The sequence below is a fragment of the Lissotriton helveticus genome, chromosome 4_1 (assembly GCF_964261635.1).
Source record: "Lissotriton helveticus chromosome 4_1, aLisHel1.1, whole genome shotgun sequence".
NCBI lineage: Eukaryota > Metazoa > Chordata > Amphibia > Caudata > Salamandridae > Lissotriton > Lissotriton helveticus.
Window position 1 is genome coordinate 1,283,925,305 of NC_136063.1, and position 24,917 is coordinate 1,283,950,221.

At 47.7% G+C, this 24,917-nt stretch overlaps 1 protein-coding gene across 4 annotated transcripts in view; it reads left to right on the forward strand.

Annotated features, from left to right (window-relative positions):
• LOC144829078 (putative 2-ketogluconate reductase) overlaps nt 1-24,917 on the forward strand; it is a 398,272-nt gene that overhangs the window by 73,703 nt on the left and 299,652 nt on the right. For all 4 annotated transcript variants that reach the window (XM_078687848.1, XM_078687847.1, XM_078687849.1 and 1 more), the window contains one exon: nt 6,888-7,299. In XM_078687848.1, the coding sequence (XP_078543974.1) occupies nt 6,924-7,299 (376 nt within the window). In that variant the 5' untranslated portion in view covers nt 6,888-6,923. The remainder of the gene's footprint in view (nt 1-6,887; nt 7,300-24,917) is intronic.

Here is a 24,917-nt window from a genome sequence, read left to right on the forward strand (position 1 = left end):
TATTCTGGTTGACCGTTTAGAGGACTGCGGGATTCAGGGGAGGGCCCTGGGCATCCTGAAATCATTCCTTACGAATAGGGTTCAGGTGGTGGCCCTGGGAGATTTTGAGTCTAGACCTTTCAAACTCCCAGGGGGGGGTCCCTCAGGGTTCCTCCCTTAGCCCCACCCTATTCAATATTTATGTTTCATCTCTCGCCCCGGTGATCCGGGCTTACGGGTTTGGATTAACATCTTACGCAGATGATACTCAGATCGTCGTATCACTGCTCCCGGGTAGAGAACAATGCGTAGCTGCCAGGTTTCAGGACTGTATGACCGCAGTCAGCACTTGGATGGCAAGTAATTGCCTTAAATTGAACTCCTCCAAAACCGAGGTCTTACTCTTTGGGTCCGGATGAGGAAGGCACGATGGGGGGGCAGAAGCTTCGTCAGAGGGGCGGCCACTGCTTGGAATGCCCTACCCCTAGCTTTGAAACAAAGTGCGGACCTGATGGCTTTCGGAAAAATATAAAAACTTGGCTTTTCAGGCAGAAGGCAGAGGTCTGACACTTAGGGGAGCGCCAGGACACCGCTCGGTAACAGCGCGCTTTACAAATTATATAACTCAATAAATAAGATCTTGAACACTGGCACTCTGAAGATTCAACAACCACGCTTCGCTTTCAAACGTACCAACCATCTACGCGACCAAATGGTCCATACCCGTCCACAACCGAAAAAGAGACCCAACGACTGCACCCTCTGGAACCTACCACTGGTAACTGGTCACTACTCATGTGGGTCATGCACTGCATGCCCAATGACCAGACCCACTAAGACTATCCAAATTGGGGATTTCTCATGGACTCAACACGCACACACTAACTGTAACACTAAAAATAGCGGATACCTAATATTGTGCCCATGCCAGATGAGGTATGTGGGTATGACCACAAGACCCGTGAAGACGAGGATGAGGGAGCACAGGAGCACGATGCGCAGAGGACGCGTATCTACAAAAATGACTAACCACTTCATCGAAAAAGGCATACTAGTGAAGATGTGGACTGGACTATCCTGGAGGCGAACCCGTCATGGAGCAACACTTCACTGCTAAGACGTGAGCAACAATGGGTGCATCGACTTCACACCCATGTACATGGCCTAAATGACGACATACCATGGGCCGAGCTGTAGTGGATAATCTAGTGATTCTTTATCTGTCTCCCTAACTGCCAGATACAGTGACACATGACCTTTAGGCTCCATAATCGGGGGTCTAGAAATTATACTCCTACTACCTTCGATAATCAGGTACACTACCTGTCGCCTACCAGGCAGTGTATACTATTCCCGTAACTATTTGGGTCTCTCTTTTTCCTGACTTACAGTCATAGCTCATCTCATTCCCCCAGCAGAGAGTAAACCCGACCACTCAATAACATGTCAGCCGGTTGTAGCACTATTCTGGCTTTCACACTTAGTTGTACATCGTGCAAGCAGGACCTCCCTTATACCATGTTGAGGGCACTTGCATCTTTCTAGTTACCAACTGATATACTACTTAGAATGAGGGCACATATCTTTCTAGCTGCCCACTGAAGTACAATCTTCAAGGTCATAATATTTTCATGCCCCTTTTCCACCACCGTGTTGAATAACTTAGACACCCCACGCTTAAAGAATTTACACTTCACTATTAGTGTCACTGGGCTGTCCGCTACACACTATCTATATTTTAACATCATCAGCGGGCGCTCATTTATACGGGACACACAAAAATGGAAGATGCTGCAACACCCATGGTCTGTGGCGCGCAAGCTAAACATTGCACACGTGCAAGGGAGAGTGGCCCTTCACCAAACACATGCGCGGCACAGCAGCCCCTGACTCAGCACCCGGAAGCGGCCCCCGCCTGGAACCACTCTGAGCAGGGTATATCTAGAGAAACGCCGGTCCAGACACTCAAGATCCGGGCTGGCGTATGGAGGGTAGGTGCTAGTCAGCGACTGTTTACCAACAGAAACGTGAGTACGATTGTGTGGGGAATCTGTGGCGGTCAGGACCATGGCAATTTTGTATAGATTTGGTTAAAATGGATGTGTGACAGTTCGTTAAAGTACTCTACCGGTGGACTGGGATGTCTTAACACCACACTGCTAAAATTTAATAGCACCATCTTATTTTTAGACCGTGCGTTGATGGTGATACCTATGCCGCCACCCATGGAGTAATACTCCACCTTCAGAGAGGTGAGATACCGGAATTTGAGGCATGTTGTGTACTGTTGCCAGGATGTTCTTGGGGGGCTGCATGAGGGGCTCATGTGGAACGCATGTGTACTCTACCCATGATAGTGATGCGACACCAGGCTTTCCTAGTTGTGCACCCCAACGGCCCTGGTTAATGCAAGTCTTGGGTCAATGATGTACTGTGGCATATTGATAAAAAAGTCGGCCTATCAGGACCTGACCAGCATGGATAGCACCAGGCTGGTCTCCGGCCCTGTATTACCACTGACCGAGGCCCAGATGGGGCTTATGCCGGTTCAACACCCCTGCTCTTTCTAGACCCAATCATAGCGCTGATGTCTAATGAGCAATAATTTTAATTGTAATAATTTTAATTAATTATGCAATAAATCTTTTTGACTTGACTTTGACTAATTAGCAACCATGACACAGACTATGATGTGGAAATTTACCTCTATTAATGTTTCCTACGTCGTTTTTTCCTTTTTCCTTCTCTCCCTTACTTTTTCTAGGTTTTCCTGGAGAGGAGATTAATTATCTATTAAACAGCGGCACCCTAATAGGAGTATTACACCGCGTTTACCTCCAGCAGAGGGGGTTAGCAATTTCTCCCTGCACCTGTACTAGTTAGTCCACAGAGTTCTTATTTTCACTGGTCCTGATGAAGCGCACTGGATCAACCTGACCATGCTAGCGCGAAACATGTCGACCTGACCACACCTTATGTTACCCAGGGTACATTATAACTCACACTGTAACACACAACCTTCTGTTTCTTTATTATGACGGGGGAACCCGTACATTAATATTATTATCTTCTGGTATCCCCTAGCCATTTTTATCTCACCCCTTCACCTACACCACTAAGAAAAGGACTCTCTCCACATACCCGCATTCATCTAACGGCTGTTCTCTTAAAAGATCTCTGCAAAAGCGACCCTTTGAGGGACCCATAGGGTATTGCAGCGTCGGCCCTACGAGGAGCACCGTCCGATGATGAAGCATGACATCCTTCGGGGTGTGTGGGGGCAACAAGAGACAAAAAGTGTTCTCCCTCCCCATCTCCCATTGTGAGAGGGCCCTTAACAAAAACCTAGTTTTTCTTTTCTTTTCTTTTCTTTTATAGGATTTCTTGCTCTACCCTTCTCCTTATCTGAGTGTGAGCGTGACTTCATGGATAAGCACTCCGATGGAACAGTGACCCTCTTATTTGGTTATTTGACTCAAAATGCACCAAGGCCTACTCTAAAGTTACACTAGTGTTACATAAAAACATTAATAATAGAGAAGAAACTAAAGAAACAAGAAGGTGTGCCTTAAAAGAACATAAGCATGCTCTAAAAGAAGAATTGTGGTCTGCCCTAATCGCAGCCTCTGTAACCAGGGATAACTCTGCATTTTGGAACGCTGTAAATGCTCCTTTTCTGGTCAATAGTGATATACCGACGATTGAGAACGTGATTAGCGAGGCCGCTTGGGTTAATAATTTTTCTAAAATGTATAACCACTCGCCTCACAATTTAGGAGTTTGGCGTCCTGAAACAGCTCCTGGCAAGACAGGGGGCATACATAACTGCTTGGGACAAAGTGCGAAAATCCAAACAAGGAACTTTAAATGATTATCAATGGATGGAATTAGAGCAACACCCAGCCTCCCCAGCTGCCAAGTATCTCAAAAGGAGCCTGCCGTATTTTGGCTTATATCAGCTTTGGGATCCCCCCACAAATAATATAACGCTTAAAAAACTGGTTAGGAAAACAAACCTCTTTCGTGGGTTGAAGATAAGGCATCCCTCACGAAAAGGTCACACAGCTGCATGACTCTGAACTTCTACTCCCCACAAGCACCACAGAGCTACCTTGATTTGGGCTATTGCAAAAATGCCAAAATTAAGTTTTTAAAGTGCAGGTTGGGCCTGTTACCCTGTATCTGGCATTTTCAACACTGGCTAAAGGATAAGGCGGGCTCCCTCTGTCGCTTATGTGTACGGTGCCTGAGGATATGCCGCATTTGTTATGCTCCTGTGACAAACTGTTGAAAGAACAAAAACATCGGCTAAAATTCCATTTTATCCAGCGAGGAAGACCCTCACGAAGACAAGTAGTTCTTGCCTGCTTTGCACCCCATGATCCTCAGTTGAACTGTAATCTTGTGAAGTTTATAAAGGTGGTGGAAAAGAAAATGCCAAGACTTGATTCCTAATTGCCTTTTAGATAATATTATAATACAAAACTGTATCTACTTCCACTCGCCTAAAAAGTTTAGATTTTATGATTTTAAAAAGAAATGAAAAATTGTGATTGGTGACATACTGTTTTTTTTAACAATGCGTGTAGATGTAATTTAAATGTTTGTATTGCAATGGTTTTAATTAACTATGCAAATAAAAATTACTTACTTACTTACCTCACGAGGCAGGGAGAGGAGTTGACACACTACATACCACAGAGTTAATATCTACGAGTCATCAAATTGACTTCTACTTTGATCTTGCTGAGGATAAGGAGGTTATTATGACAAGCTTGGGAGGGAAAGCGTCAGGCCCGACGAAATTCCTGTAGATCTTTTTAAATCCAGTATTTTATTATGGGGACCCCTTTTAACTTGGGTAATTAATGCTAGATGTTCCACTCACTTTTTACCGACTTTTTACTGACTTGGTTGGAATCGATACTGGTTCCTATTTTTAAAAAAGGTGATAGGGAGAACCCTACGTGTTACCAACCTATCTCATTGTTAGACTTGACGGTTAAAATCGTGGGTCGAGTCATTTTAACTAGACTGCAGGATTGGGCCGACATGAACTCGATAGTCTCTGAGATTCAATTTGGCTTCCGTAAGGGCCTGGGCACCGTAGAACAGGGTCTTAAATTAAATATCATTTTGGGAAAATATGCTAAGGTAAAAAGGGGCAGGTTATATTTGGCCTACGTCGATTTAAGTGCAGCCTTTGATTGCGTTATTCACGAATAGTTATGGAAGATTTTAGAGGGATTTGGGGTGGACAAGCCACTGATTGATTTTATGAGGCAACTTTATCCGGGGGCAAAGGCAAGAGTCCGTTTTGGGGTAGGAGGGGATTGCACTTCGCCATTTAGTATAAAGAGAGGAGTGAGACCAGGTTGGTTCTGACACCTTTCCTCTTTACCCTTTACATAAATGATTTGGGACGGGTTCTGGCGAATGAGTGCCAGGACTTACCTATATTCGATAAACGACCCATACCGGCCCTCTTGTACGCGGATGACGCAGTCCTTATGGCCCGCACTCATCTAGGTCTCCAAAGGGTAGTGTCAAGCTTTTCTTCGTTTATACTCAATCTGGGCCTTACTGTTAATTCCTCAAAAACATTCATTATGAAAGTTGGAACAGGAAGTTATAAGAGCAGACAAATATATATATTGATGGTAAAAGTATTGAATGCTCTAAAACTTTTTCCTATTTAGGGATTTTGTTTGATCGATTTGGGACTTGGACTCACACAGTCAGAGCTAGGAGACTTTTATCCAATTTTAATAGAAAATTGGGTAGACGTCCACCTATATAATTGCTGCAAATTTACAAAGCAAAATGCTTGTCAATCGCCATTAATGGCGCTGGCATGTGGGGCCATGTCGACATTAATTCCCTACAGATTGTAGAGAATACTTTTTTAGATTTCTGCTGGCAGTCCCAGACAGCACTTCTTCCCATATTTGCCATGCAGACTTAGGCATGCCACCCATAACGGATATCATAAAAATTCAGCCAGTCCTATTGAGGCATAGAATTTGGACGACAGAGGCAACATTACGTAACCACCACATTCTGAACGATAGCTGCAGATTAGAGGGGGCTGCGAATATTAGGTGGCTAAATTACATAAAGATTTTTATAACTAATCTTGGCCACCCTGAATACTACACCAATCCTAACACCTTAAGTGTAGTAGCCAGGAAGGATCTTAAAAGCAGGTGCTTGGCCTTATTGGAAACTAACAGAAACGTTGGCAAAATGGCAAAATCTACTGTTCAAGCACACCAACTCATGCCGACCACAAACAATATTCAAACATTCTTAAAAAACATCGAAGCTGGCTATGACAGATTCTTGCTAACTTGTTTTAGGTTGGGTATTATACGCAGATTAATCTGTTTTCACAATCTGAACGACTGGTCAAGACTGATGTGTAAATGCCCATGTGATGATCTATCCCAACAATCAACATTGCTCTTTCTTTTTTTCTGTAAAATTGTATTCTGTGCTGAGAAGGCGGTGGATCCTCCCGATCTTAAGAACACTTGGTCTTACACAATGTCGCCCTGCAATATTGGTTTTACAACTTTTAGATAATTAATTTTTTACTTCTTTCATAACTGTGCTGTAAAAAAATGTTTTTAAATGTAGGAAAACTATTTTGATATGATTTTGTTAAGCGCACGACAAGACGTATGTACTCCGATTAGACAAATACTTGATTTTTGTATTTTGTAAATCTTGTCATCTTAAAAATACGTGGGCTTGATAATCATATTGTATGCTGTTTTCTACTTTGCGTTTATGATTTCTAATTAAAGAAATCAAATAAAGCTTTGCTGAACTGAACTGAAAGAAAGTCAGTTGACAAATTCCATAAAGTCATTCTACTGTTAATAATCTCTTCTGTGTTCTTTTAGGGAGCCTGTTTTGTATTTGACTCACTCCACCAAGCCATGGAAGAGCTTCCTTGTACATTAGTGCTTGAAATTGGGGGATCAAATGGTGTTGTTGCCGACCATTTGGACTACCTGCAGAAAGACTTCAGATTGGTTACACTGGAGGAGTTCTTGGGAAACAAAACTATTTTTTCCAGAAAGATAACATCAGTCTTTGGCTGGGGAGGAAAGCTTCAAATTACTCGAGAGCTCCTCCAGAGCCTTCCTAACCTGAAAGTAATTGCTTCATCAGGAGCTGGAGTTGATCACCTGGACCTAAAAATGATCGCTGCATTTGGTGTGAAAATTACAAACACACCACAGGAAGTGTGCAGCTCTACTGCTGACTTGGCAATAACTTTATTGCTGGCATCTGCTCGAGATTTGCTGCAGGGTAATGGTTAACCTTTTATTAATATGTTCATGATTGCTTTCACCATGTCTGCTTGTAGAATCCTTGCGTCTGTTATTTTTGACAGGGGTACTGAGGTGCTTTTTAGACCTCAAGAAATATGTAAGACACACCGATCAGCCTTGAAGGCCAACAAAAGAGGCAATTTATTGATGTATTTTTTCACACTGAAAATTGAACACTTAGGGTCAGAGTGAATATTACGTTGATGTAATCCAACCAGAGAGCCAACAGTAAATTTGAGAGACTAGGCAGCCTAAGTGTCAAGTGTGCACCCCTTAGAAACTGCAAAGGAGAAAAAGCAATACTTTTTTATAGAGTTACCTGAGTCAGGCAAGAGTACGACTAAGGGGATGCACACCACTGTCCACAAACACTTTTGCCAAATAGGTTATCAAGCTCCTAAAAATGGCATGGATAAGCTTCCATACCAAAGACCCTTGGCAACTGTCAGATTTAGACCACAATCCGGAAAGCACTACTGTAGGTGAAAGTGCAAGTGTCCCTGGGCACTTATGACATCAGGTGCCCCATTCTGGAACAGAAAATGAGCCCCTAGTTACACTTGACTGCGTATGTATTCAATTGTATTGCAATATTTATGTAGCGCTTACTACCCTTATGTGAGTCACAGAAGCGCTGCCTACATCGGTAGCATTCTGCATTGTGGAGGGTGTTTGGATGTACATGTGTTGTCTTTGTTTTGATCCTGTGTGGGAAGTGTTCCCATGTTGTACATGAGGACCACGGTGGTGTGACTATTTTGCTATGGGACACAATGCTCAGCAGTGTGATGTTGATGTGAAGAAGTGTGAGACAGGCGCGCAGTTTATGGTGTTCAGTAAGCTCTGCAGGTCCCTTTTGGTATTTCTTATGTTTATAAACCACTTAGCTGGTTACTGTATAGGTTGTCCATTCTGAGTTATTTTTTTTTTAAAGATTACGGTCCTGAGCAGGCATAGGTTCGAGGGAGAAGTGGTGGAGAAATCTGCTGGTCATGAACTTTGTTAATATCATCCCAAATCTGATTGTCATTGGGAGATGCCAAGTACTGGACGAAGTATGTAGCTAGCGGGGGCCCTGCAGTTTCTAACTAAATTAGAATCCTCCGTTGGCCATCGGCATGTGGCAGATCTTTTCAGTTATTCCACACCTGATCAGATGGTAATGGGTGATTTCTTGCTTTGGACTGGTGTGGTACTGAGTAATGGGCATGACCTTTATCATTTTTGTCTTTTCTGAGTGTAAGTGTGTCAAGCAGTGAAAGGGAATTATTAAGCACAGCCAGTATGGACTACAATCGACTGACTGCTGTTATGATATTAGTTTTAATGTGGATTACATATTGTATTATAATTGCATTATGTAGCTTTTAGACTGGGCAGTACCCTGCCCCAGGTTTCACATTAGTTTAAAAAAAATTATTATTCGTAGTTTTTGTTGGTTATTGGGATTAGTCCTGTGCTCTATGGGAACAATTGCAGGCCTTTACTCCACTTGCTATGTGATAGATTTCAATAGAAGGAATTAGGTGTGATTATTTTTTTTTTATAAACTTTATTTTTCATTTTGCAAAAAGAACAGATTGTCAATGATACAGCATAAAGGAGCATGCTGATGGTGTGATTGGCAATACTTGGTACAAGTGATAGCATCAGAGGTAAAAAGGTACAATAGGGATACATAATCATTCGGAAGTATTACATAGTGAGACTTCAGCATGGGACACACCAATGACACCCAGGCCATTTTTTGCTGGAATCACCTCTCTTGCCTCCCATCATGATTAGGGTAGTCTTCCACATCTGACCCGCTGCCCCCACTCTCAAGCATATCAAGAGTAGAGGGCTCTCCCTCCGCCAACCCAGAAGTGCACATTTCCTGCCAAATCATCAAGTTGTCCTGCAGCTTCTCGTCCCTGCGTGTAAGTTTCCTATGAACTTATTCGGGTAGAGTCCACTCTTTTACGTCTCTAAGCCAGACCGACACTTCCGGCGCTCTCTGTCCCATCCGTGTGATGGCCACCCTGTGCCTAGCTAGCACAAGCACCAGTTCAGGGCTCGACAAATCTGCTCGCATTTGTGAGGTCGAATTAATGAGTACAAGCTATTTTTAGGTCCTACTCTCCCTTTCTGGCGAGTAGGAAAACGAACTAACTTTTGTCCTCTGTCTAAGTTTTAAAGGCATCGTTAATGCTCACAAAGTGAATGAGAAATAAAGATGCCTTTAAATCTTGTTATCTTGTCACATTTGCTCCGCTTTCAGAGACGGAGGTCAAGTAAGTTACAGGTGGAGGAGATTGTTTAAGTTACTAAACCTGAAGGACTAGTACCATTTTTCGAGCCCTGCAGTTGTAGCAACTTAAATGGGAGTTTCCTGTTCCTCGACTTCCTAATCGATGCATGCAGCAATGTGTGGGCAATTTTCAGAGATACAAAAGTAAGGATTAAGGCAAACATGCATGTGACTTAGAGTAGGCTGGATTTAGAGAACGGAGTCATGGAGAGGAAGGAAATCAAGAAGTTGACAATTGTACATATTAAGTCAAGGCTGCTGTCCATGCAGGGCTTTTGAAACTATTGTGGAGACTTTCTAGATAGCATGCACAAACTGTAGAAGGAAACATTATTTGCATGTGTTACAATACCACTGTATGCCATGAGAACCCCAGCGCTCACACACACCCATCACCCTCAGGGTAAATACAGATAAATAAATATGGTTTCATTTGCCCATAAAAACCAATTGAATGAAACTGGAAAGCTGTATTTTAAATGTTTGTTTGAGATTGTCCTTCCCTTTCCATCTGATGATCAGGGTGGGTTAAAGGAAAATAGAATCTGTTTGAGTGAATTTATGTAAAGTAATACTTTTCATGTCAAGTAGCACTGGGGCTGTTTTTAATCTGAAGCACCCACAACATTGGCACAGTTGAGTGTGAGATCCTGCATCTGGTAGTCATTCAGCTTTCCTGTAGCAGTATTCAAACTAAGAAAAGGAAAAGCCCTTTCTAGAAACTTTCTCACCTGAACAGTAAAAACTGTGGTCGCACTATTCACGCTTCCCATCTTAAAAGAAAACAAGTATTCAGCAGCCCCTCCTTAATCAGGGCATCAATGAATTTAAAAGGAGCTCTCTATATTCATCCCTACCCACTCCAGCACCTGGTCTCCTCCCATAAGCCATAGGAATTCAGGCAAATGCCACATTTACCCCTTATCTAGAAGGGGGATCAGCGGTAAGACATCAGCCCTGATCCCATTAAAGCTATAGCCAATAAGAAACCTGGTGTCAGATCTCCGCTTCCCAGCTTGAATGAATTATGTGTCCGTATGCAAATCATATTTTCCCTCAGTACCTTAGTTTGTTTGCTTCTATGCCAAAATTAGGTGCATTTAGAACCAGGAATAACAAATTAGCATTGTGTTTGAAAAGACTGTGCTGGTTGAATATCTGAAAGGCGTCTGCACATGGCCTATGTCTGCTTTTTCATCCATTCCTCTGAAATGAAACAGCTGCTCCTCCAGGGAAGTTTTTCATTTTTTTCTTCAGGGAAGCTGTGTGGGTGTTGTGTCCTCTTCTGCACTGTTAGTTCTGAAATCACCCAAACATCTGGCCAGCATGTATAAAGTGTGAGTAAAATGAACAATATGGGGTCGATTCACAAAGTACACTTAGACCTGAAGACTACGGTTTGACCTAAACAATGGCACTCCCTTTAAATGAGCCCCTATTTTATTACCTTTCATTTTTTTAAATAAAGAATTCTGAAATACATACATTATGGGATCACTCGGCTCCCTTGCCCTAAGCGAGGGGCAGGCAGTCAAGACAGTTTTTAAGGCACCTGCGTTGGTACACATGTCAGAAACTGCAGGTTTTTCTGGGCTAGCCTGCTTTCAGCTCTGGCTTCTGAGGCCTGTCAGGCAGTAATACCACACGCCCCACTGGGCTGTATGTTGGAACAATGAATGCCTAATAACATATGCCTTTCCAACACAAGCGCAACAATGACCATTCCTGAACAACTTGAGTGTAAACCACGCATGTCTGAACCACACAAATACATTAAAACACATTAAACCTACCTAAACCAAGCATACCATTACCACGCATGACTTGCCCACGCATACTGTAACAATGCATAGTTGAGAGCAGTGAAAATGCAGACCTTTTCCCTAAATATATATTTTATTATTTTGCTTGCAACAAATGATTAAATAACACACAGCTCCTTTACTTTTCCAAAACCATTTCAAAAACACAATATTAAGAAAATATTGTGGCCAATAACACATTACAATACAGAAACAGGTTTAAAGATATCACGTTGGGGGCGTGGCCAAGATGGCGGGGTGAGCGGTCGCACTCTCCGTGAGCTCCCACGAACCTGGGCCCCTGAACCGTAAATCTTTGCAGATCTCCCCCCAACCTGCTAGAGATTTATAGCGTTGACCGAGGAGCAACCGACGGACCGCCAGGAGCGCTCCCGACCCAGAGGTGCGCGGCGGCGGAGCCCCCAGAGACGTGCCGACAGCGGAGGCGGCACCGTGGAGAGGCCGGGGACTGGGACCCGCGAAACAGGCTGCAACCACGAGTCCCGGCCCAGGACGAACCAGTGCACGGCGGACCGCCCGATAGCGGAGGGCAGCCCTACCAGGGCTCCCGTCGGAGCCCAGCGGTGAAGGAGTGCCCGAGGGTCGGAAACGGAGGTAACGGAGCGCGTGGCTCGGTGCGGAGCCTCTACGCAAGGCCGGGGACGCGGCCTACCAGCGGGCGTTGACCCGCGTGCTTCAGCGGATCCCTTCCTGGCCTGTGGGTGACTCTCGCCGGAAGAAGGGAGCACCCAGCTCATCGCCCTGAAGCAGTGGAAGGAGCGAGGCCTAGATCCGGGGCCCGCGCGGAGAGCGACACCGCAGGTGCGGACCTGGGGGTAGAACAGCACGTTGCAGACCCCCCCCCCCCCAGCAGCGCGAGTGAAGCCCGGCGGAATCCCCGACGGCGCCCAGCAGCGAGGGGGTACCAAGAGGCGGGCGAAGGCGGCACCGCGACACGTGGCCGGGCACCGGGACCCTACGCGAGGCCGAGGACGCAGCCTACTAGCGAGTCGGCCCGTGCCCGAGTCGGGGCGGCAGCGGACTTGGAGTGAAGCCACAGACCCAGCAAACAGCGCACAGCGGGAGTGATCACGAAGGTGAGCGGGGTCTTCGAAGAGCATCACTACGCCACCGGTGAGGGGCATTGGGCCCAGACCACTTAGGCGAACAGCACCGGAAACGAACCCTCGTAGAACCGACTGGCCCTTGGGAGGAGCGGTGCGCGTTAGCCTATTTAACCCGAGCCTGGGTGAGGCGGCACACTGAACATTGTTGAAAGTAGACCGGAGGGGCCTATCAGTCTGCTGGCCGTGGGGACAGTCGAAGCAGGCACACACGGATGGCCCGGTGAGTCCCCGGTAACCGGAAGCGAGTTTGGCCAGTCGGAGACGTATGCCAATACACCCGGTGCCCACAGAGACTTTGATACCGGAGCTCGTCCGGAAGACGGGGGTAAGACGCTGCGGCACCACCTGGGCACCTCTACTACGAAGGCCCTGAGGCTGGAGAGGGCCGCAGACTTGTGCCCGGGGAGGAGAAGCGGACGGCGGACCAGGTGCCTCCCGCCGGGGGTACACTGCTCCTCTGCGACCTACAGAGCGGACTCCCCGGACGGGTCCCTGTCCCTGCACCTTACTGACCATTGGAGTTAGCCGACGACACGTCGAGACTCTACTTGGGACGTTCCGCTTCTACGATGGCCGGCAACAGGGGAGGCAAGAAGGGGGATCGGACACTGCCGGAAATGCTGAATAGGGGTCCCGCAAAACAGGACAAAGGGCAACACTCGCCAGGTCCCTCCAGGAGCTCATCGGAGGCGAACGGTGGAGAACCCCCAGTCACCAGATCCTTCCTGGAGTCTCTCTTCAGCTCTCTTCGAGATGACTTCCAGATGTTGAAGCAGGAGGTGGCCGGAGAAGTTAGGGAGGTACGGAGAGAAGTCGAGGGCCTTGGAGAAAGAGTAGCTACAGTGGAAGATGCCGGACACGCGCGGGATGAGGAGATCGTACAGTTGCAGCAGGAAGTGCTTAGCTTGCGGGATCTATAGCTTGACCTTCAAGCGCACAATGAGGACCTTGAAAACTGGTCCCGCCGAAACAACATCCGGGTCCGGGGTGTACCTCCTAAAGAAGAAGGTGAGGACATTGCTGGGTACCTACAGGCCTTGTTTATAGAGATACCGAGTGAACAAGAGGACTTTCCTATCCGAATTGACAGGGCGCATAGGGTGGGCCTCCCGCGTCGGACCTCGGCACCGCCACCGGATATCCTGGCCTTCCTACCAGATTTCCAGCTTAAAGAACGGATCCTCCGTGAAGCACGAAAGCAGCAGTCCTTGCACTTCCGAGGGCACCCGGTCGCCCTCTTCCAGGACCTTTCAGCCATTACGCTCCAGAAGCGCAAAGCCTTCAAGATAGCAACGGACTTCTTGCGGGAACATGGAACACAATACTCCTGGGGCCACCCGTTCCGCCTCATCTTTCGTTGGAACGGCACTTTACACCAACTTCGCTCCCTTCAGGACACATGTGACATACTGGGAATCACCGCGACAGACAACAATGCGCCTACTCCTCAACGACGACGCATCACCAGGGATGGCTGGGAGCGGGTCCCTAGACGCCGGTCCTCTGGATCCTCTGCTCGACCGGACTCGCCTACTATCCGAGCGGAAATGGACGAAGCCGTGCGGGAGGTGGCCAGAGATACAGGCCCGAGTGATGTTGTGCTGACAGCCTGAGATGACTCCGGGGGGAGATCGACACATCAGCCTCTGCATCGCAGGTTTGGGGGTTCTGGGGGGAGGGGTGGTGGACGGGAGTGTAGTGGCTGGACGTCCACTTCAGTGACTTACCACAGACTTGTCCCCCGAGGACTGGACTGGGACAATGGGGCCCTGGCGTTCTCCAAGGGAGCAGGGAGGTGGGGGGGGTGGGGAGTGGGGGTTGTTCTAAGTTAGTGTCGAGGAAGGGGGAGTTGGGGGGGGGGGCGGGGAGTTTTCGTTAGGGATAGGGGAACCGGGAGGGGAGGGTGGGTCGTCCAGTGCGCTATGCAGGCCTTAGCCGCCCTAGCGGCATTCAAGCACCCTGCTCCGACCAGGCGGGGATCTTACGGTTTTACTTCCACCATCTCACATGCCACCCACGACTCTTAAGATAGTGACTCTTAACGTCCGGGGCCTAAACAACCCGGTCAAACGGCGGGCGGTACTATCTCTACTAGAAAGCACCCAGGCAGACATCTGTCTCCTTCAAGAAACCCACTTGCTACCCCGTGACTCCCATAGATTGCGATCCCATAAGTTCCCAACACAATTCTTCTCTTCCAGCACCACTAAAACTCCAGGGGTTGCGATCCTGGTAGCCCAACGTTTTAAGGGGGAAGTACTTCACAAACTCACAGAACACAAAGGCAGGCTGCTGGTTTACTGGTTTAAGGTCGGGGGGTTGCCTTCACAGTCAGGTCCTTGTATAGCCCTAATGACCAACAGGAACGCTTCCTACAAGTGGCACTGATAGACGTCGCCGCCTCGCAAGACAGGCACATTATCATCGGAGGGGACTTCAATATGGTCTTCGACTCAGCCCTAGATCGATCCGCACAAAGCTCCCCGCAGGCCGGGGAGTTCTCGGCCGGGTGTAAAGCACAGTTATCGGAAGTGGATCTCCACGATCTTTGGCGTTGCATGCACCCCAATGATAGGGAGTATTCCTATTACTCCCACGCACACAAAACGTGCGCGCGGTTGGACCACCTTCTGGTCACAACTCCAGTACGTACGATGGCCTCAACAGCGGAGATGGGAGTAATATCCCTCTCAGACCATGCCCCAGTCTCCACCACGCTGTGCCTGCCCCCGATGTCTTGCCCTCCTAAGTTCTGGCGCCTTCGGGACACCTTACTGCACAGGAAGGTAGTGGTCACACGCATAGCCGGTGCTATTCGAGCCTACTTGGCCCACAACGACAACTCAGATACCTCTTTGGCGACACAATGGGCGGCTCTGAAGGCGGTTCTTAGAGGGGAGTTTCTAGCCATTTTCTCGGCGGAAAATAAAGAACGGCAGAGTAAGAGGGATGAACTCACCCAGCGAGTCCGGGAGCTCGAACAGATGCACCGCCGGACGTGGGCCCCCCGGATCTGGAAGCAGCTTAAGGCGGCGAGGAAACATTTGACGGTCCTGGATATGGACTGTGCAGAATACGCGGCGCTTCGCCTGCGCCACACATACTACACCGGGGGGGGATCGCTGTGGCCGACTGCTGGCTAATAGGCTCCGGGTAACGCAACAACGACAGTTGGTGAAGGAATTTACTGATCCCACAGGGTCGACGGTCACGGAGGATGCCCACATTGCCGAAACCTTCCGCAGGTTCTACGCAGATCTTTACACAGGGGGTCCCCCGGATGACTCAGCGACCGCAGCCTACCTAGACTTAGTCGTCCTCCCCTCCCTGACCCCCCCGCAGGCAGAGCACCTAGACAGGGAAATTATAACCGAGGAGGTGATTACTGCCATTGCCAAACTTAAGCACGGTAAGGCCCCAGGGCCGGACGGATATACATCCCTCTTCTATAAAACGTTTTGCACGTTGCTGGCTCCGCTCCTCACCCGCCTATTTAACTCGTTTGCTACTCCTGGGGCCATCCCCCCTGATCTTCTACGAGCCTCTCTCACGGTCATCCCCAAGCCAGGGAAGAATCTGTCTCATTGCGTCTCCTACAGACCGATATCTCTCCTGAATATAGATCTTAAGCTGTATACCGGGATCCTCGCGGCCCGACTGGCCCCCCATCTCCCAGGGCTCCTGGACGCAGACCAGGCGGGATTCGTCCCCGGGCGGCAGACAGTGGACAACACCAAAAGGATTGTCCACCTTATAGAGAAGGCTTCCCGAATTCCCGGAGAGAGGATGATGTTGGCGGTGGACGCTGAAAAAGCGTTTGACCGGGTACACTGGCCCTATCTAGAACAAGTCCTGCTGAAGGTTGGTATAGGGGAGAAATTCCGCTCCATGATTCTGAACTGCTATAAATTTCCAAAGGCAGTGGTAAGGGTAAATGGCTACAGCTCACGGAGCTTTGACATTGAGAGAGGTACTAGACAGGGGTGCCCGCTCTCACCCCTGCTCTTCGCCCTTTATATGGAACCCTTCACCCAACGGATCCATACCAACCCCGCGATAACCGGAGTGCGGTTTGGGGGCTTTACTCATACCATAAGCCTATATGCGGACGACGTTATACTCTCCTTAGATGATCCCCGGTCTGCCCTTCCAGAGTGCATTAAGGAGCTGGACTCCTTTGCCGACGTCGCGGGCTTCAAGATGAATATGGGGAAATCGGTGGCCCTGGACTTATCCCTTACACCAGCCACTAGATCCTACCTGCAAGGCCGGTTCCCAATGCTATGGTCGTCGGACCTGGTGCCTTACCTGGGGATCCAGTTGGCCCCCACCTTATCAGCCATGGTGACAGCCAACTACACCTCCTTGGGCAAGAAGATCCGGGAGGAACTCGGACGATGGAATCGCAGCACCCTTTCCTGGTTGGGTAGAATAGCTGCAGTGAAAATGACGGTCTTGCCCCAGGTTCTGTACTTGTTCAGGGCCTTACCGCTTCAACCACCCGTTGGGTGGATCCAACAGACGCAGGCAGATCTTTCGCGTTTTATCTGGCAGGGCCGGAGGCCCAGAATGCGGAAGTCACTTTCTATGCTGGCCCCTGAGGCGGGAGGGCTGGGGATACCAGATCTCCGCAAGTATTTCCAAGCGGCCCAGCTACGTTATCTAGTGAAGTGGAGTCGATGGGAGTCGGACAAACACTGGCTTTTCCAGGACCAGGCGGTAGCGGGTCGGCCTTTACAAGAGGTACCATTCCTGCGCCGGATTCATCGCCCAGCGAATTTATATGCCTCCTTTGTCACCAGGGTGCCCCTACGAGTATGGGACGCCACCAACATCGCCCACAATCTTACCACATTTCCGTCGCCACTCACACCGCTGGTAGACGACCCAGACTTTACTCCGGGGATGGAGAAAGGGGCTTTCACCCACTGGCGAGCAGCTGGATGTCGGGCCCTGTGCCATATGTATGGCCCGGAGGGGGATCGTTCCTTTCCCATGCTTCCGACAGGCCCACTCATTCCCAGAGACCGAAAGACTCCGTTATATGCAGGTTCGCCACTGGGCATTGCTCCCACAGGTACGGGAAGCAGCAGATAGGCCACTACTCCCTTATGAGAGATGGCTCATGACACGCACGTCAGATGCGAAACTGATTACAGACCTCTATAAACTATTGCAACCACCTTCTTCACACCTCTACAACCCGGGGAGGGAGCGCTGGGAACGGGAATTGGGAAGGACACTGAGTCAGAAGGAATGGGAGCAGATATCATACAGAGCACGACACTCCGCATACCACATGGGACTCACTGAAACTCTGACGAAGGTCTCTACCTATTGGTACTATACCCCGGAAAGAATACATGAAATAGACCGTAGTAAAGACAACGCTTGCAGGAGGGGGTGTGAGCAGGTGGGCACCCTGACACACATTCTTTGGGACTGCCCGCTCCTAAACTCTTACTGGAAAGAAGTGTTAGATGAGATAGACTCCCATTTTGACACCAAACTGCCACTCTTCCCTGTATACGTACTGTTAGGGCTCCCAAACAGGTTAATGTATCCCCTTAGATCTCACAGAGGCAGACAGATGGCTATTGCACTAGGCTCTGCAGTACAGAACATCTTACAACACTGGCGCACCACTACGCTTCCCTCTATCACGGGCTGGCTCCACAGATTATGGCATGTATTGGGCATGGAGAAACTATCACTGACAGCAGCGGGGGATATTGAGCAATTTGACGATCTGTGACAACGGTTTCAGTCCTTGCTGCTTACTGAATTCAGGGAACTTACCTGCCCCAAATACCTCCGCCTCTTGAGGCTCACGACACCTGCAGATCCGGCCATTTGAGGGTGTGCTGGATTAGGTTCTTCCGCGGATAAGGGACCGGGTAGCCCGCAAGGGACAGGCCTGCGCACTGGACGAGGGGGGGGCATGGGAAGGGGATCCGGGAGTTGGGGTTGGGGGGGACTTTCGGGGGGGTTATTCTTCAATTGCAACACTGCTTGTCCTTAATGTCACTGCGGACTAGTCTTCGTTTGGGATGTATACTGGAGATTGTAACGCTGCGTGCGCGGCCCTGGCCGCAGTGACTTGATGCTTTCAACGCTCTGTCTGTTTGTTTTCTTGTATTGCACCAATAAAACGCTTTAAACCTAAAGATATCACGTTTCCAGAGTAGCCCCGTGCTGAGAACTATGCATCCTGTGAAAAATACTGCCCTCTAGCTACACAAGTAGGTAAATAAGTAAATATATCTGTTCAAAACCAAAACTTGATTAATGTCTAAACATGTATTTAAATAGTATTTTTACAATATTTTACAGACTGTTAAAAAATAACTACAGAGGACAACTTGAGTCCCCTTTAGTCAATAACAACTCCGGAAGGTAAAGGAACTCAAATTTATTGCAATGCTACTGAATTACAGTGTTTTTCTTTTGTTTTTTTTAGAAAAAAAACTGCTATCACATATTTTTTATCTCTCCAGATAAGTTGCTAAACATTTTTTTTATAGATTACACCATCAATTAAAAGACACTTTCCAGGAAACCTCAGCCGTTGTACACTGGGTATTACCTTAGGGCAGCTGCTGAACAGTGACTGGGGGAAAAATTACTATTCTTACTTAGTTGGGTACTTACCTCCGAGCAGGTGCTGCACAACGACTGGGCAGCAAAATTGCTATTCTTACTCTGCTGGGTACTTACCTCAGCGCAGGTGCTGGACAATGACTTGGGGGCAAAATTACTTTCTTACTCCTCCGGGTACTTACTCAGGGTAGGTGCTGCACAGTGACTGGGGAAAAAATGACTATTCTTACTCCGTTGGGTACTTACCTCAGGGCAGGTGCTGCACAGGGACCAGGCAGCAAAATTGCTATTCTTACTCTGCCGGGTACTTACCTCAGGCCAGGTGCTGGACAGTGACTTGGGGGCAAAATTGCTTTCTTACTCCTCTGGGTACTTACTCAGGGTAGGTGCTGCTTAGTGACGGCGGGGCAAAATTAATATTCTTACTCTGCCAGGTACTCAACTCGGGCAGGTACCGGAAAGTGACTGGGGCCAAAATAACTATTCTTTCTCCGCCAGGTACTTACCTATTAATTATTTTAGTTTTTTCTTTCACCCATACAAACTATGCCTTCCAAAAAAACAATAGCAATTGCTTCCAAGAACAATTTAAATTTTAACAACTACTTGTCAAAATTCAAAGTAAGTGCAGAAAAAAGCAACATAAATAAAAACTAAACATTTTCTTAAAGTAAAATTGCATTTCTCTCTTTTTCCACAGAAGTATTGGAAATACAAAAGTGACAGTTTCTTCCATAGTGCAGAAAATAACTTGGACACCAGTTCAACTCGGCAATAATCCAACAAGCCAAAAACCATATCATCCTCATGTAATTAAAATTATATAAAAGTTCCATAAAGTTAGCAAACCACCAAAGATGTCGACATAAATTAGGGGCTGATTATGATGCCGGTGAACCCGCAACAGACAGGCTGTTGGTGGCAGATTCACTGCCATCGTGCGGCCATTTCCCGCCCGCCAGATTTTGATGGTGGTCGGTGATGTGGCAGGTGGAAAGCCCAACTGCACGTGTCCGACAGTAGCAAACATTCTAATTGCCTGTCGGACTGCTCCGCATCCCCAGAATGGTGGCGGTGCCTACCCGGCACCACCGTAACCACCTTAGGCCGCCAACCGCACCAGTTGCAATGGATAAAATGGCACTTGCGGCCCCTGTGGTGGCAGCCGCATTATAACCTGACCTGTGGGACTGCTGCCTTGTACGATGGCCATCGTAATCAGCCCCTTAGGATTATGTCCAGCACAGTTTTAAACAGTTACCTTTTTCACAAAGGCTACAACAATTAACACATTTATCTTTTTCTCTTTCCAGGGAAAACGACACCAGTCAGCAAGAATTTTATTTTAAAAACACATATACTTATACATTTTTCTTTCTCTCTTATTGAACAGATTTTCCAGAAATGGCTTCAGCATATCAAGCAAATTATATAAGGTGACACACAAGAAACACTCTTTTAAAGTTTGGTGGCAATCTCTACTGCAAGGAAATATTGGCTGGGCCCAGGAGCCATTGCAGGTGTTTGCAATATTTCTCTTCCCTCTGGAAGATACCATTGTTCGAACAGCAGAGCATAACCACCCTGCCTCTGCAATGGAAACTGAACTATGTGAAAATGTACAACAAATCAAACCACCAGCACACACCTCCAATGAGCCCTGTGGTTCAGTATTGAGGGAGGTAGCACAAAACATTCCCATACACTTTGCTAGTAGCATGCCCACCATACCAAACCATAGGAGAATGGTCCAGAGGCAAAAACTGGCAAGTGATCCCCACAGTGTAACCCCCCCAAACCTATTGAGATATTAACATTCCCCCTCAACTATCTGTGACTCTCACTAGTTAACATTTCCTCCTGCATGACAATTAAAATCTTCAGAAAATAATTTTAGGGCCTCATTATGATGACAGGCTGTCAGAGGTGTTCCCTCCAACAGACAGCCCTTTCGTCTGACTGCCGCAATGTGATGCAGGCGGTCGGACTGAAATCATTGGGGCTGAAGACCGCTGCCTCCGACAGAGATGGCAGTCGGAATTGTATCCCTTAAATGCCAGCAGTGCTAAGGCACTGCATCGGGATTGCGATGTCTCTTTCCGAAAGCCTTTTCATGGCATTCCGACCACCATGAAAAGGCTGTCGGAAAGGGACTTTGGGGGCCCCAAACCGGGCCATTGCAATGTGGTCCTGGGGGCACATGTAGAGCCCCCACTGACAGTCATACACCATGTGCCATGCACCACATGGTGCATGGCACATGGTGCATGTATGTGCACTAAGTGGTCCTTAGCACGGCAGCTTGTGCTGCTGCACTTTTCCTGGGTCGCAGCACAAGCCAAAGTGTAAAGGAGCACTTTCTGACTGCCACCACGGTGGTCATATCGTAATTGGGTGGTTGGACTGCCAACTGCTTTTTGGGCGGTATTTGTACACTGCAATGGCGGTCCGACCTCCCGATCCCATAATTGAGCCCTTAATTTTTGGCATATCCCATAACCTAGTTACCCTGGAGAATAGTCCAATTCAGATGATGGATTACACATTTAAGTCAACACCCCATCCATACACCCAAATTTACACTAGTCATGCCCAAAGAAATAACTAAACTTCCCTGTTAGTGTATGCCTTACTCCCTGAAAAATAATTCTAAACTTGCAGTGAGTTTTTTTTTTTAAACTTTATTTTGCATTTTTATCATATCAAAGAAATGAATGCACATGTACAGACAGCAGACAAAAGAGACAGTCCCAGCTTCCCAGAGTCAGCGGCCGCAGAAACAGTAATAGGATTGACAAAACACCCCATGACCAGTAGCGTTAACAATATCATAATACATCAGGGGCCGAGACCCGACCCCACTCACATTGACGAGCAGAGATGCTGAAGGAGCTCCAATATTAACATCTCCCCCATCCGCCCTCCAGACCAGATTTTGGATGTGGAACAATTTCTATAGTGGGTAGCAGAACATATCAACTATGTCTTCAATTGAATTCACCCCACACCCGCCGGGACAAGTCCCCACTCAAGCTGAGATTCATTTACTTACCTAAGAGTTTCGACATACGCCTACCCCAGATGTCCTTCGGGAGTGACTTGCTAGGCATCTTGTCCGCATACAGCTTACTGTTCACATTGCAGTATGCAACACTGCGTAGCCAACCCTGAACAGTGGGGGCAGTGGAGCGTTCCCAGTGCAATGCTACCTCTCGCTTAGCTAATAGAAGACATAGCGAAGCTAATCTGCTAACTTTCTTGTGGAAATTGGCGCTGTAGCCGAGTAAAGCCACTTCAGGAATCAAGATCAGCGGTATATGTAGCAGCTGTCCTAGTGTGTGGTGAACTCCTTCCCAGTATTCCTGAAGGTTCGGGCATGTCCAAGTAAAGTAGGCAAAGTCTGCATAAGGCGCAGAGCATTTGCAACACGAATGAGGTTTAGTAGGCTCTATTTTGTGTGCAAGTGCTGGAGTAAAGTAAATGCGTCGCAAGAATTCAAAATGGAGGAGCTTGTGTCTGGTGTTTAGGGAAACGTCCTCCGTGACCGAGCAGTAGTAAGCCCATTGCTCGTCCGTAATAGTGATACCCAGGTCCTGTTCCCAGTCGCTGTGAATTTTACTGTCTTGTACCGGTTTTAGTGAAGCGCTGGCTTTATACAGTTTGGATATCAGGTGGGGGTTATCATCTTTGTCGCTGAGTAGGATTAGAGGAAGGAAAGAGTCCAGCTCTAATGGAAATGTTAGGAAGGTGGAGCGTAGAGCGGAGTGGATGCGGCATAATACAAATTTGTCCATAAAGTCTGCCGCACTGAAACGCAGGTGATAGGTGCCCAGGAAGAACCAGGTCTGCCTCTGGTCTCAAATATGGGATGCGGGCATCAAGGTGATATTAGAAAAATTATTAGTGAGGGGAATCGGAATGTTGTTAAATAAATATAAAAATTTGGGTAGGACAACCATTTTTATAATAACCACTCTGCCTGCTATTGACAGGGGCAGCTTCAGCCATTTCTCTATCTGAGTGCCAAGTGCGTTGATAGCCCTACCATAGTTGAGACTGAGTATTTGGGCAGTGTCTAGATGGATGTGACTGCCCAAGTACTTTACTGACTCCGTACACCATTCAAGGGGAAACTCCAGTTCCCACGGTTTGGTACTAGGCGTCAGTGGAAAGATGACCGATTTCTGCCAATTGATACCCAGTCCTGAAGAACCACCAAGTCTGACAATTTCCCTGATCAGTTCAGTTAAATTATCCTGGGGGTGTCTAACATACAGTATTGTGTCATCGGCATATAGCGATATCAACAAAGGACCAGTATTGAATTGTAGCCCCCTGTGGAGATGTTGGAGATGACGTACAAAGGGGTCCATAGCCAGAATGAACAATAACGGGGACAGTGGGCAGCCCTGCCGGGTCAACTGAAAGGGGTTGGAAAGAGTGCCATTTAACCGCAGCCGGGCGGTAGGTGAATTGTATAAGAGGGCTGTTGTGGAAATAAAGCCCACGGGCATGCCCATGCGGCGCATTATGGAGAGAAAAAAGGACCATTCCAGAGAATCAAAGGCCTTCTCCGTGTCAAGTGGGACAGCGGCAGCCGGGGTCCCAGGATCTATTCTATGGAGGACCGAAAACAACGTGCGAAGATTCAGGGATGTGGAACGATGAGGTACAAAGCCGGATTGGGCCGGTGAGAAAATGTTTTGCATCAGCTGAGATAGCCTATTGGAGATGACTTTTGCTAAAATTTTATAATCTAAATTCATCAGGGACAGTGGGCGATACGAGTCGCATTGTGTGGGATCTTTGCCAGGCTTAGGGAGAAGGATTATCACTGCTTCACGAAGAGTGGGAGGAAGAATCTGACGCTCAAGGGCTTCCGCGTATACTTCTATAAGTTTTGGGGCCAGTATATCCTTAAATGTTTTGTAGAATTCCCCTGTGAAGCTGTCTAACCTGGGGTCCGAGGAGCCACGAAGGGAGTCAATGGCAAGAAGTACATCTGCTACAGAAATCGGTTCAGCAAGGAAGTCTTGCATATATTTCTCCAAATATACTAATGCAACTTCGTCTAGGTAGGCCTCTTGTGCCGATTGATCATCTCCGAGTGTCGTCGCATATAAATTGGAAAAATACCTCAGGAAGCTACTATGGATGTCTGACGTGGTGGTGTAGGTGCGTGAGTCAGGGGATCCAAGCTCAGTGATGTATGTTTTGTGGTAAGGTGGGTGCAATAGCCGTGCAAGTACCCTTCCGGGCCTCTCCCCTCTCCATAGCGATGGGCGGTGTGATACTTGCCCACATATAGGATTTCCCTGTCTGCAGTGTCCCTGTATTCTTCTAACAGCACCAACTGTCTCTGTTCATAAGTAGGGGATGCGGAGTCTCATCAAGCAGTTTGAGATCTCGCTCCAGTCTGGACATTGTAGTACGAAGATCTTTAAGGACTCTTGCGTGTTTCGCTATGCATGTACCCCTAAGGACCGCTTTGAAACCCTCCCACAGCACCGCCCATGAGTCTACCAAGCCAGTATTAAGGTCAAAATTCAAGAGCTTCAATAGCCTCTTGAATTTCTGCCCTGAAAACTTCATCCTGTAGTGCGCAGTGGGGAAACCACCATTGGCGTTAAAATTCCTCCGGGCGGGGTAACTGTAACCGTAATTTGACCAGGGAATGGTCCGAATAGGTCCTAGGCAGAGTTTCTAATTGGGAAACCCAGCCATAGATGTCAGGGGAGAGCAACCAAAAGTCTATTTTAGTCCACGTATCGTGCTG